The 12,933-nt window shown below is 39.3% G+C and overlaps 1 protein-coding gene across 3 annotated transcripts in view; it reads right to left on the reverse strand.

The window, feature by feature from the left end:
- The window catches only part of LOC121900498 (pre-B-cell leukemia transcription factor 1), a 65,516-nt gene continuing 52,583 nt past the window's right edge, over positions 1-12,933 (reverse strand). Inside the window, exons 5-9 of one of the 3 annotated variants that reach the window (XM_042416899.1) lie at positions 10,545-10,680; positions 8,711-8,759; positions 6,836-6,948; positions 5,324-5,413; positions 1-3,011 (exon numbers count right to left, since the gene is read on the reverse strand). In XM_042416899.1, coding sequence (XP_042272833.1) covers positions 2,919-3,011; positions 5,324-5,413; positions 6,836-6,948; positions 8,711-8,759; positions 10,545-10,680 — 481 coding nt within the window. In that variant the 3' untranslated portion in view covers positions 1-2,918. Of the gene's footprint in view, positions 3,012-5,323; positions 5,414-6,835; positions 6,949-8,599; positions 8,760-10,544; positions 10,681-12,933 lie in introns of all 3 variants that reach the window. The other 2 variants (XM_042416898.1, XM_042416900.1) reach the window with 2 other exon arrangements.

The raw sequence follows: 12,933 nt of genomic DNA on the forward strand, positions 1-12,933 counted from the left end.
TGCAGTACGTTATTTTATTGAAGAACAAAAAGACATGCAACAAATAAAACATTTTATGTTTTACAAATTGTTCATTTTCTTTTCATGTCTCTTTTCCTTTTATATTCAAAAACTAAAAGCATCATTACATGAAGCTTCGATAATATTTGACAGGCAATGTGAAAAGTAGAGTTAAGCCTTTCTTTTTGAGGGGTGCAAAAACAATCCTTGTGTTTGCCTTGCATGGCCGGTGCTGTCAATTCACTCCAATGACTTCAGAAGACACGACTGAGGCAGGTTCTGTGTATCACTTCAATGGCGCTCGGCCCCTCGACTGCAATACTGAGCAGGTGAGACGAGGAGGAGCCGTTCTGAATGATCCAGATGAGTTTGTCTGGTGTAATCACACCGGGGTTGACCTCCACATTGTGGCTCCAAACATCCATAATTCCATACATGTGTGATAAATACAAACACACTGACAACTGTTCAAAAACACCAGTGGTTTCCAGGCTGTGATGAACTATTTTGTTATTTGTTGGGATCTCGGGGTTGGATTCTGTTCTCTTGTTTTTTAAGGGTTAAGTTAAGCTAAAGACAATGCCAGAGGGCAATGTTAACACTAACTTTTCACGTCACCTTCACTTGGACAGTAGCCATCTTGGAGGCAGGCTTGTGTCGGTTGGTAATAGTATAAAATATGAAGGATTTCACCATAAATCCATTTTGAACTCCATCAGGCTGCGTTAAAATGGCTACTGGCCAAATTGAAAGATGCAAAAGAAGTAAAAGTGCATATCTACATACTGTATATAGAGCATTCTTGGGCTAATTCACATATAATGGTAGCATAAAAAAAAGAAACATAGTCCTGTAGCGAAGCAAAATAATATTGAATGAAAACAAAAAAAGATGAATTATTCACAAAATGGAGGCATAAAAATATATCCAAACATCATCTGGATTTGTGTGCCATCGGGGTATTTGTTTCCATTTTGATTCATATAAACACGACTGTATTCCAACTGCATTTTTTTTGGCTTTGAATACAGAGTACTAGAGCTCTGTGAGATGCTCACTAGTACCGTAGATAATAAAATCCTACGAAAAGAGGAAAAACAAAAAGGTTGATAAAGCTGATCCCAATGTAGAGGATAAAAATTCTGCCATTTTTTTGGTATCAAAGTATGTAAATGCTGATATCTCGTGAGGACTATTGTAATCATGTATACATGTTAGACCACATAATATACTGTACATACAACAAAGGTCACAAATCTAGTTTCACATTTTGGATTGGTTTGTAGTAGATGTATGTTGTGTTCGCGGTGTCATTTTAAAACAAAATAAAAAGTGAAGGGACCCTTGGATACTGAAAATATGAACACTGTCGATGTTTTTCAAACATCCTCACTCATGTTATCAGAGAACAGGGGTTACGGGATAAGTAACCTCATGTTTTTTCAGCATTGAATGCATATGGAGTTATATAAGTGCCTCAATTCTGAGCAGGTGATGGGACAATTTAAGACGCACCTGCATAAATTATATATTGTTGTGAAATTATTACCGCACAAAGAATAATTAAATTTGAGCAAACAAAAATCTGTTCTAAGCTCACAATGTCTCATCTCTCAGGATTGTGACACGAATATAATTCCATACAAGAGAAGTGAATGTGAATTCAGAGAAAAGACATGCAATGTGTTAAATCCCAACAAAGTGGTGCCTTGAAATCAGGATTGCAATTTTTTTGTTTTGGATTTGGTTACCAGCAGTATTTGGCTATATTGATCTCACTGATACACGCTGACGACGACTGACAATGTACTGTATGTACACTCTTTCTTCCATATATGACTACTATAGTTAAATCTTACATTTCCTCTGTATGGTTTTCTCTTCGACATTTACAAATGTTACCCTTTGACTTCAATCATTAGGTGTTATTGTGCTTTAATACATATCGACGTGCCATAATTGCCGCTAATGTTGTCATTGATTTAGTGTTTCAGGTCAATTTTTCAGCCTTCTTTGAATATTGTGGATGCAACCAACATTACCTTGAGAAGAGAAAAATGATCTAACCTCATCCCTTTGTATGTTACACTCAATTTGTCAATTGCTCACTTAAAAAATGGTAAATTCTCTGCATTATTCTACTGCATATGAGCAGAAAACATACTACTCTGGCAATAAAATATAAAATGCCTTATATGTCACTGTCTGTTGTAGAAGTTCTGAGTACAAACTATATAAATTGAGGCTGGATACTGGATATTAACTGATTAACAAGACTGGACTAACATAATAATACCTCACGAAGTATGGCATGAAAAATGTAAGGACACGACATAAAAATGTTATCAAAATTCACCTCCAGGGCTGAACTTTGGCACTATAGATAAACAAAAAGAAAAATCTGTGAGCACAGTAATAAAGACAGGCATACTGTAAATGACAGGGGTGGTGTACAGTAAAATTCATATAATTATAAAAATTTGTAAAACCGAAGCATTTGAAATGTTGTTTGCTCTGTTGTTATTTCGAATAGAGGTAGTGTGAAAGCTTTTCAATTTACAAGACGTGGGGCAATATGCTGCTAACTGTGTGCCTACTGTGGTATATATGATGTAAGAGAAATACAAAGAGGCAACATGGACATCAAGTGGAAACTGTACAAACTGTGAAGTGTGAATATGAGTCCCCTACGTAGGCTGCTAACGGTGCCGCGGTGGTCCAGAGTGAAATATTTTTTGTCTGTAATGGTGATGACGTCATCCCAGACCCCAACTGTGTGTCCCCCAGTGTGACTCCATACTGTACAGTACGTCACATCAAGTCCTGATGGGGTCAAAAGGGTTAAGTTTTTGGAGATATGAGGGTGCAGCGTTGGAGGAAGTTGGAGAGCAGAGAGGACGGAGGGGGGTAGGGGAGGATCAGTTGGATGTGTCAGAGTGAACGCTTCCGGGTCCTTCTGTGGGTGAAGTCACTGATGAGGGGGTCGGAGCATCCTGCCAGCCACCGTTTGCCTGAGAGAATATAAAACAGACAGAAACAGGAGGGGGAGTTAGTTACTTACAACTCAGCTGGGTAAAACAAACAACGAATGGGAGTCCTGAGGGCAAGGTAGTGTATGAATGCAGCAGGGAATGCTGGGATACTTTCAGTTACACAGCCTTAAGCTAAATTGCCTCATGGATTGGGGTAAAATCAACCTGGCCCAAATTACAGCTAACATTTCACAATAGGACTGACATAAAAATATATATAATCATGTTTTCAACCAAGCAGAAATAGAGTGAATTATAGTCTCTAGCCCTCATACACTGCATACTCAAATTCATATAAAGAAAATGCAGAAGAAAAATCAAGATTTTGCCTTGTAATAAATGCCTGTCACTGTCATTTAAATAATATGAATAATATGTAGATTGTATGAAAAGACCTCTGTAACAAAACAAGTACAATCAATGTCATGTGCACTAATTATGACGCTGACAGCTAGAATTAACATACAATAAGAGCTATGGAGGTCTTTTCCAGTGGCAGAGACAGGCCTGTTAAAGAGCATTTAGGATATTAATAGTAAATTTAAAGCCATCAGAAAAACTGGAAATGGTCCTCGACAGCCTTTCATTTCAAAGCCTGTTATTTAAGGCGGCAGAGGGTAGTGTGTAATCAAAAGTGGAGGGGCCAGATTGTAGAATGTCTGACTTTGGTGACGCTCTGCCTGTTTCAGAATTGTAATTACAGCTGTAATCATTCACAGCATGCATTATGTATCTCCTCAGTCATTATTCAGTCTGTTTTTTTTTTTAAGATGGAATGTTTCCCTTAACTCTCTCATCATTTGTTCCACTCTTCATTCATAACATCTGTCTTCAGATGTCTGTAAAACTGTTGTTCTGGATACAGGGGTGTTAATATATTGAATTAACAAATGTGTAGCACAGAATTTCTGCCTTTTGGTGTTGAAACCTTGTATGGAGTTGCATTTTATTTTGGTATGTTTTTGATTTAAAAAATAATTTATGTCAATTTGGAGCTCATTTATGCTCCAAATTTTGGAACCTAAAATGGGAAGACATGCCAGAAAAGTTTGAGAGACCCTGATGTAATATATTCTACACTGGTGAAAAATATATAAGATCAACAGCTTTGACAATAAATATGGCTACTTGCAAAAATATTACAGAAAACAAAACTACAGAGTACATTATATAAAAAAGGGGCCAAACTCACTAACTTACTAGCCTTAGCTACATAAATCACAGGAAAACAGCTTGGCAGACAGATATCCCGCTCTTACATTATGCATTGCAGGGCTTCTTTACAGGGTATAAAAGTGAATAACACAGCATATTGTGGCAGTGTAAGATGTGGTAGAGCAAGCAGGCGTCCAAGGAGAACCGTATCTGTGAGGTCAAAGGACTGAGAAAGAACAGGGCCTGCATACGTTAGCGGCCTCTCAGGGTTAGCACAGCTGGCTTTGGGATGCGCTCGGAGCAGCCAGGAAGCCTATTTGAATACACATACATGTTTTTATACGGGGGACCTTTCATCTGATTATCATATGGCCACTGAGGCACGACGACGACAGCGGAGGAACCCAGCCGCGGCTGTGACTGTCCTCGTCCTCTCAGCGCGGCTCGCTGTCAAGGCCATTAGTGTGGCAGGAACATGATCTGAGCAATGCGCTTGGATTGCTGTCCCAAGTCCACACTCTGCTCTCCTTGTGTCTGTCTTATCGATTTTCCCCTTTACGACACGGCTTGTCGCTGTGAATTTCCCTACTGTTCGCAGCCGCCAGCTAGCAAACCCCCAACCCCCCCACCACAGCCCCCACTTCTATACCCGAACTCTGCTGCAAAATAAGACAAACATGAGGGGAACGCACCCCTACGGCACATGAGCAGTTGTTTCCAGCGGCGTGAGGTATTATTTTTAGTGGGACAGCAGCACTGTCTCCTGGGAGGCTTTAACGGGAGCTTCTGGCCCCAGGGCTGCTAATCGCAGGTCAGGTGGTCAGAGGGATTTGAAGTCCAGTGCAGGAGGTGTCACCTCACCTGTTTGTGCAGTTCGCTCACGGCTGACCATGTGTGGCTGCAGGTGCTACGCTGGACCTGATGGAACATGACAGGCTCAGACGGCGGCTCTGCATGTGTGTGGCCAGCCCCATGCCTGCGTACACCGGGCAGCGCGCTGCCCATGGCGCGAGCAATACAGAAGCAATCAACTAGGTGACCATGGAGCGGAGACAAGTCCTACTAAGTGGCATTCTGAGCCCTATGGCTTTAAAATAATTGGTAGGGGAAGAAAGTAAAAAAAAAAGAATGCTTACATTGATGCCCTGCGGACTGTACATCTGGTTGGCTGTGAGTCCTTCACTGTACCCGCCTGTCTGACTGATAACATGGCGAAGGGTATCCACCTGAAACATTCAGAAACAAACAAAGCAAGGTCAGAGTCAACACAAGAGAAGCACAAGAGAAAAGAGAAAGGGATGACAGTACAACAAGGGAGACAAGAGTACACTGCTACAAGTATATCCTTGGAGACAACAAGATCCAATCAAAAAAAAAACCAAAAGGAAATTTGGGATAAAAACTTTTGCTTTCTGCTAGTAGAGCTAAAACTATTTTCATGGTAAACACATCATGACAAATACTCTGTCCTTGAGAATCTGTGAGAGCCAACAATAAAGAAGCTCGGTATTGGCCCAGTACAAGTCTGAATAAACATTGTTCACAGCACACATTCTGACTTGCCACAGCAGGAAAAGCACAGGTGTGACTAATAACATTAATGATGACTGTTATATGTAGGTCCCCCCCCCCCCCACACACACACATCCCACATACATGGACATAGAAAAGACAAAGACTCAACTGAAACATATGTATTGGAATTAAAGTTGAATGAATCGGTTTCATGTGGGAAAAACAAACAGTCAAAAGTGCTTTCACAGCAAGAATTACCTTGGCAAGATAAAAAGCAAAATGAAGTGTACAATGGACACATTGACAGGATAGAAAAGAAAAACAGTCATATTCATCTGGCAAAAACATCATGTCAAAGCTGAAATCAAGAAAATATGACTAATGCTACATTCACGTAACACTGGAAAGACGGAAAAACAGGGAAACTTCCTGTTTTGACTTGGGAGCATTCATGCATTAAATGGTTATCCCCATTGCTAGCCTTGCTAGTCCCAGAAAATAGCCTGAATTAGCTAAATTAGTGCGATACATTTATGGCGGTTTGTTAGAAGTGAAGCCAGAACCCTTGTTTAGCTCCTTTTTAATTAGCTGAATCAACTTAATTAGAGTCAATATCAGATTTAATTTTGATGTAACTGATAGTCTGCCAAATGACAAAATGTAAACGTAACTGTCAGTGACTGTCAGTGACGGTGGTGACATGATCAGTCAGCTCACTCAGCTGCTCGTAATTACGGTCTGACGTGAGCGTGAATGCTGCATTAGTCTAATTAATGTTATTAGCTACACCTGTGTATGACAAGTCAAATGTCTGCAATGGAGAAGGTCTATAGGCGTTTTCACAGCATTTTGTTTTATCGTAGTAGGAAGAACTCAGGTGTTACTAATGACATTAATGATAGCTCTGTTCAATTCAAGTGTCCCCGACGGTCATGACAGTGTGACAGTAATGCAAAATACCATGACCCTGAAACTGAAGCAGCTATATGGAATTCAGCCATCATTAATTTTCTTATATACACCTGTGCTTGTCCTACTGTGACCTGTCAAAATATCTGCCACAGGAATGGCCTATTGGTAAGTGAGGTGGGTCTGCCACTGTATAATCTCTTCTGCACTGCCTGGGGCCCTACCTGTGACTGCACGTTGGCTCCCACCTGAGCCCCCTGGTACGAGTCCCCATTGAGAGACTGCACGCTCATGAACAAGTCCCCGGAGTTTGACATGTTAAAAGAGCCACCAGAACCTGAAAGGAGAGAGGGAGCAGTCGAATCACAGAGAGACAGAGAGCAAGCAGGGCAAGCAAGTCGGCCCATCCAGGGAGCAGCCTGGAGGAGCTCCATGCAGAGGTTAGCTAGCAGCCAGACAGGCTCTGTTAGATTAGAGGAGCGGAGCCAAGAGGAAACTAGCTGACAAGTGATGATAGAAGAACTACAGCTGTAACCTGACATAAGAGGTATATGTGTCACGTATAAGTTTTTACCATCAAATATATAAAGAGGCAAGTTATTTGCTAGTTCAATATTAGTGCTCTAAAGAGATTATTTGTGGCTAAAGCTAAAAGCAGAAAAAATGATTGAAAAAGCAGTCCAACATCATGAAAAATTCACTTGTTTGTAATCTTTTCCAGAGTCAAATTATCAATATAATTTAATCTAAGAATTGACCACACTTGGGCTCAGGATGTGTTTAGTCTAGTTTATTACTGGCACTGGAAGCAGGGGAAACTGCTAGCCTAGCCTGGGTCAAATGAGAAAATACATTTTCCAACAAAACTTTCAAACTGTCTTTACTTTGTGACTACTTGGTAAAAAAAAGTATACAAGAAGCATTTAAGATAGCTTTGGGGTGGTTGAAGGGTATGTTTTTTCACTTTTTATAGATCTAAGCTTGTTTGCATCTGCTTCCCATACTTGTTCTATGCTAGGCTAAAAGTGTTTCACGATCTGACTCCTGGTAAGACTGCAAATACATGAATTTCTCAAAATATTGGACAGTTGCTTTAAAAGATAAGGCTGGCATTATTCTATATTTTTATTTTCATTGTTAACAAATCTCATAAAAAGACCAAAATATACAACATGTCAGTCTGTCTTTTAGTACTTAATCCCCTCTCTGCCTTGTTAGTAGCCCTGATACTAAAGATGGAAATCTTGGGTCGTAAATATGTTTTCATTTTTAAAAAGGTTAAGTAATTTCAGTAATACAGTTGGGCACTGTAGTAGTTCACCCAGAGAGAAGAAAGTAGTGCATATTTGGGTGACTATTAGTACAGACTTGATGAGCTAATGAGTAGCCTATTTATGTAGGACTGACTTGATGTGTTCTTGATAGTTATTGGACAACAATGGAGCTCTTTGGCACAGAGGATATATCCGGCTCTGGCTGGGCAGTCAATATTTATTAGATAAATTCATGTTGGTTTCGTTTTTTATGTGATTTGTTGACAATAAGAAAAATACAGAATATCACCAGATTTTTCCTTTGAATGTCAGTGCAGCACAACATGATGAATACAGAGTAAATAAACATACATGAAGAATATGATTAATTGAGAAGAAGACAAAGGGACAGTAAGCATAGGGAGACTTGGCATGGGGCTCAGGTTGGCTAATCTCTGACACAGCTTTGCTCTAAAGGGGTTGTTATACTTGTTAAGGAGAAGAAGTGTGAACCTGCTCAATATAATAATGGTGCATTACCAGGTGATTGGCATGTTCCTTATAGAAGAGCTGCCTTTTTTAAAAATCCTACTTCTTTTATTCCTTACAAATCACAAGCACCAGCATTGAAATAGCCTCAATTTGATATAGCGCAATAGTTGCTGAATTGTAGTAATGCACAGAGAGGAGTTACATGTCTAATAGCTGAGCAGAGCCAGGGACTTCCTGTCTCACCTGCAGAGTTTGGAGTTGAGGGTGAATTTGCTTGGCTTCCATGTGAGGATGCATTAGCCGCATTCACGGCAGTTCTCGCAGCGTACATGTTGGCTTCTTCTTGGAACTTACCAATGTTTTTCTTGTATCTGATTCTTTTATTCCCAAACCAGTTGGAAACCTATGCAGACAAGCAAGAGAATGTAGTTTATTTCTCATGAAATCTCAACACACTGAACAGAGCCTCTCCACATTTAAGGGCAAGCATTCAGAGGAAACAGGGTAGTGTTTAGCTTGCATGGCTTTAATGGCATGTGTAACACTGCAGAGAGCCTCTGTCAGAGGTAGGGGCTACTTAGACTGCTGCTGTGAATCCACATTAGTGCCAGAATGGAATGATTGCCAATAACAGTCTCATTATGTCACCATGACTGCAGCTATCATCAGAACTCACGCACGCACCAATCAGTCAACATCCGCTAACACCCATTACTGCTAATGGACTCCCAGATGAAGCCAGGGGGGTAATCCCAGCGCTAATGATAAACAACATTAAAATGAAAACCAAATCAATCCTGCAAAGTTTCAAATACACAGAGTAGGTAAACATTCTCCTTTGTTATGACCAAGAAACGGAAACTCTACAAATCATTTAGTCGCTGAGCAGCTTCCACAATCAGGCCCAGATGCATCCTCAAATCATTTGGTATAAATTAATGAAACCAATTGAGAAAACAATCCATTCCCAAATGATGGATTCAACACACAAACTGCTGTTTACCTTGGCGTTGTCATTGCTTTCCTTATTATCAATTCTCACAGGATTGAAACAACTTGAGCGCTAGAATGCAAAGATGGAAAAAAACAAGGTGCCTAAATGTTTTACTGTTTTTGCTTGTCAGCAGCACTGGCACAAACATCTCTATGTTCAGATGTTTAATTAGTTACTGTAAGATTTATAATAAATCATCACTGCAACTGCCAGCAGTGCTAATCTTCTAGAGCTGATGGTCCTGCTATTTACTGGCTGATAGGAATGAAACTAACTATTATTTTCACAAGTGATTAACCTCTCTACCTTTTTTTTTGTCAATAGTCAATGGCGTCAAAAATAATGACAAACGGAAATCATTTTTCTACAGCTCAAAGTTTTAGCTAATGATTTTCAACTTTGTATGATGACTATCCAAAAAAACTTTATAATGATATAGAACAAAGAAAAGGAAAAAATGCTATTCAAATATCAATTATTAAGTATAGCCCGACGGATACAGGATTATCGGGGCTGATACTGATCTTGATATTTGAAAGTTTAAAAAAATCTGATAATGATATGTATCTGCCAATATTAATTTTCTTTACAGAACCCATAAAACGGTTGCCTCCAATTTGTGTTTTTAACAACTGCAACCAAGAAATGTACTGGGAAGGATGATTTATTGGCTGACATATAACAGTACACTGATACTGATATGGATGCAATGTGCTAATATTGGCCTGGCTGAAAAATTGGTCTAATCAAAAGTACAGCTGTTTAAAATTCCATCCATTGTGTACATTTTTGTGTTACAGTTCATAAAAGTAATTGTACCAGAAGAAGATGTGATTCACTATATGATGACATGAGACATATGACAGCAGTGTTGACTTTAACTTGTGTTTCTTCAGTAGAAACAAAGAGTCATTGGTCAAAAATATCTTTGTCTGGTTTAATTTACAAGATTTCAAACTTATGACATGGCATATTTAGACTTTGAGTTCTTTGTTGTCTCAGTGAAAGGTACTGCAAAAAGATTAGAAGAGCTGTCTGTACTCATGACAGTCACAAAACGTATTATTAGGTTACTTGCCAAGACGCTCACAGCAGCTGCTTCACGTGTTCAGATTTAAAACGTGTTCTGCTTACGGTTCTGTGCACAGTAGTTTTCCTACAGGTGGTGTGGGGTGGCAGTGATCTGTGGTGTACCTGGGCAACTGTGATGGCACACTTCTTTGCCAGCTCTTCTTTAGCTTCCTCACTCGGATAAGGGTTACTGAGGTGTGAGTAGAAATACTCGTTCAGGATCTCTGTTGCCTGCTTATTGAAGTTTCGCCTTTTCCGTCTGCGAAAAGAGAATCAGAAGTTAAAACAGAAATAGAATCCAGTTCTTGTCAATCATTAAAACACGCATCTCTATCCACCACCGTGTCTCACCAAAATCAGACATTTTCAAATCCTGCTGATAGGTGCTTTAATCCTGCTCATAGGTGCTTTAAGAGAAAGAAAAAAGAATTCTCTTCCACTAAACTAGAAGTGATTAAAAAGATCTTTGCAGGATCGAGTAGGGCTTGTTTTTACTCTGTCTATAGCTGAACCTGTACAAGTCACCAAATCCAGAATAAATTCAACCATCCCAGTTCCCACTGATAATCATTTTCATCACTGTTTTAGATGGTATGTTTTATGCAGTTTTGCATTAATAGCATAGAGTAGAATATATACAATTTTATTGTCCATGAGCGGAAAAACTCACCAAAACATTAAAGTAGCACAAGGACATGTAACATATAGAATATGGTAACAAAAACATCATAGACGGTAATAAAAGATACAGATCCAGATACTTAAAACAAAGCACAAATCATTAAAACACAAAATATAATAATGTAAAGCAATATTTGAGACTCAGTCTTTGAATTTAAAATGCTGATTGCACTTAAATAAAATACTTCTTAAAGTAATTTTAGTTGCCAAGGCACCCTATAGTGCCTTCCAGGATCTCAAACTGAGGAAATAAAGGATGAGAATTATGTGTGAGGATGCTACTTGACAGTATCTGAGTCACTAAGCTTTATTGGAGAATTCCAAATGATTTTGCTGGCACATGTCAACTATTTTAGCATAACAGTGTCAGATCTAATGTTGAGCTGAAACTTTTGTTTCTGTTTGGCCCGGCTAACATTTCAGCCTCTTGTGTTGTTGAAGAAGTGGTTTGGAAAAATGCTGCTGTCGTTAAAGCTGCAATTTTCTAATCATCCAACCCGACTGGAGCCTAGCATTCAAGATGTTAGCTTGATATACTGGTCTTCAGATGATGTGGTCTCTTTAGCTTTCCCTGGTCTTGGTTTGGATAGGAATGCCTTCCTTAGTGAAAACCTCTGCCCTCACCAGAAGCTTTCAATTTAACTGCAGTTTTGTCAGGACTCAGGAGAACAGTTTGGCCCAGAGCTGCTTCACTACAGTCTCTGCTTATGAGCAACTGCAAAAAAGCATTAGCAGGACCAATAATAGCACATAGAGGGCAAAAATAATTCAGTCAATATCTGCTGTTAGTTGTTGAAATAAAACAATTCATAATCTGTGTCAACGTTTGAAAAAAGGTTTATTAGCTATTTGGAAAAACCTTAACTGTAAAAATGACTGTAAAATGTGAAGTATGAACTGAATGAATTAGATTTTGAATTTTGAAACCTCTATTGAGCCTCAATAAGTGTTTGGTTATGACAGAAATGTGTCCACAGCATCGGGTAAAGAAAACTGTCAGGTACTGAATATCTGGTCAAATTCTTGATCTTGTTAACTTATTCTTCAAATTATAATTTAAGAGTGCAAAGTCTAGGCAAAGTTCTTGTGCAACTGCCTGCTTTTAGAAAGAGAAGTTTGGCTTCTTTTTAAATAGAAAAACAAGTTTATATACCTTATAGTAAGGTAATGAAAACAACATTATTTTGCTGTCAGTACCAAAACTTAAACAATACCCATCCCTACGCTTGTAGAAAAGGCTTTTGACCCCAGTGTCCCATTAAAGTAAACCATATTATTAATATTTACAAATACAAAACACATAAACATAAACAGATACAGAATATCTGTATTTAGTAGTAAACACACAGATAATACATGCAAAATCTCAATATCCCAGCGTGCCATGCATAACAGCACAAAAACAAGGCCAGATTGATCCAACATGAAATAGTAATATAAATCTTCTCAAGGTTTGCATATGAAAAAATGAAATATGAAACCCCCCCCAACACACACACACACACACACACACACACACACACACACACACACACACACACACACACACACACACACAAAGCAGATATCATGTGCCGATGCCCATGAGTTGACTGACCCTCCATCTCCTGCACCTATCAGGTCATGTCTGCATGTGCCACATCTAAAGAGGGCTTTGCATAAGCTGGAGGGGAACCCTGTAAAATCTCTTTGCGTGTATCCACCGGTGAGGAGATTTGTGCTAAAATCTCTGTCCCGCACTCCAAAAGCCTGCTTGAGAATATGTAAATGTGCACAGCATGGGCTCCAGCAGCCAGTAGATTAATCAGCGGAGCTGAGCATGGCAGTGCCT

Source organism: Thunnus maccoyii, chromosome 7 (assembly GCF_910596095.1).
Source record: "Thunnus maccoyii chromosome 7, fThuMac1.1, whole genome shotgun sequence".
Taxonomy (NCBI): domain Eukaryota; kingdom Metazoa; phylum Chordata; class Actinopteri; order Scombriformes; family Scombridae; genus Thunnus; species Thunnus maccoyii.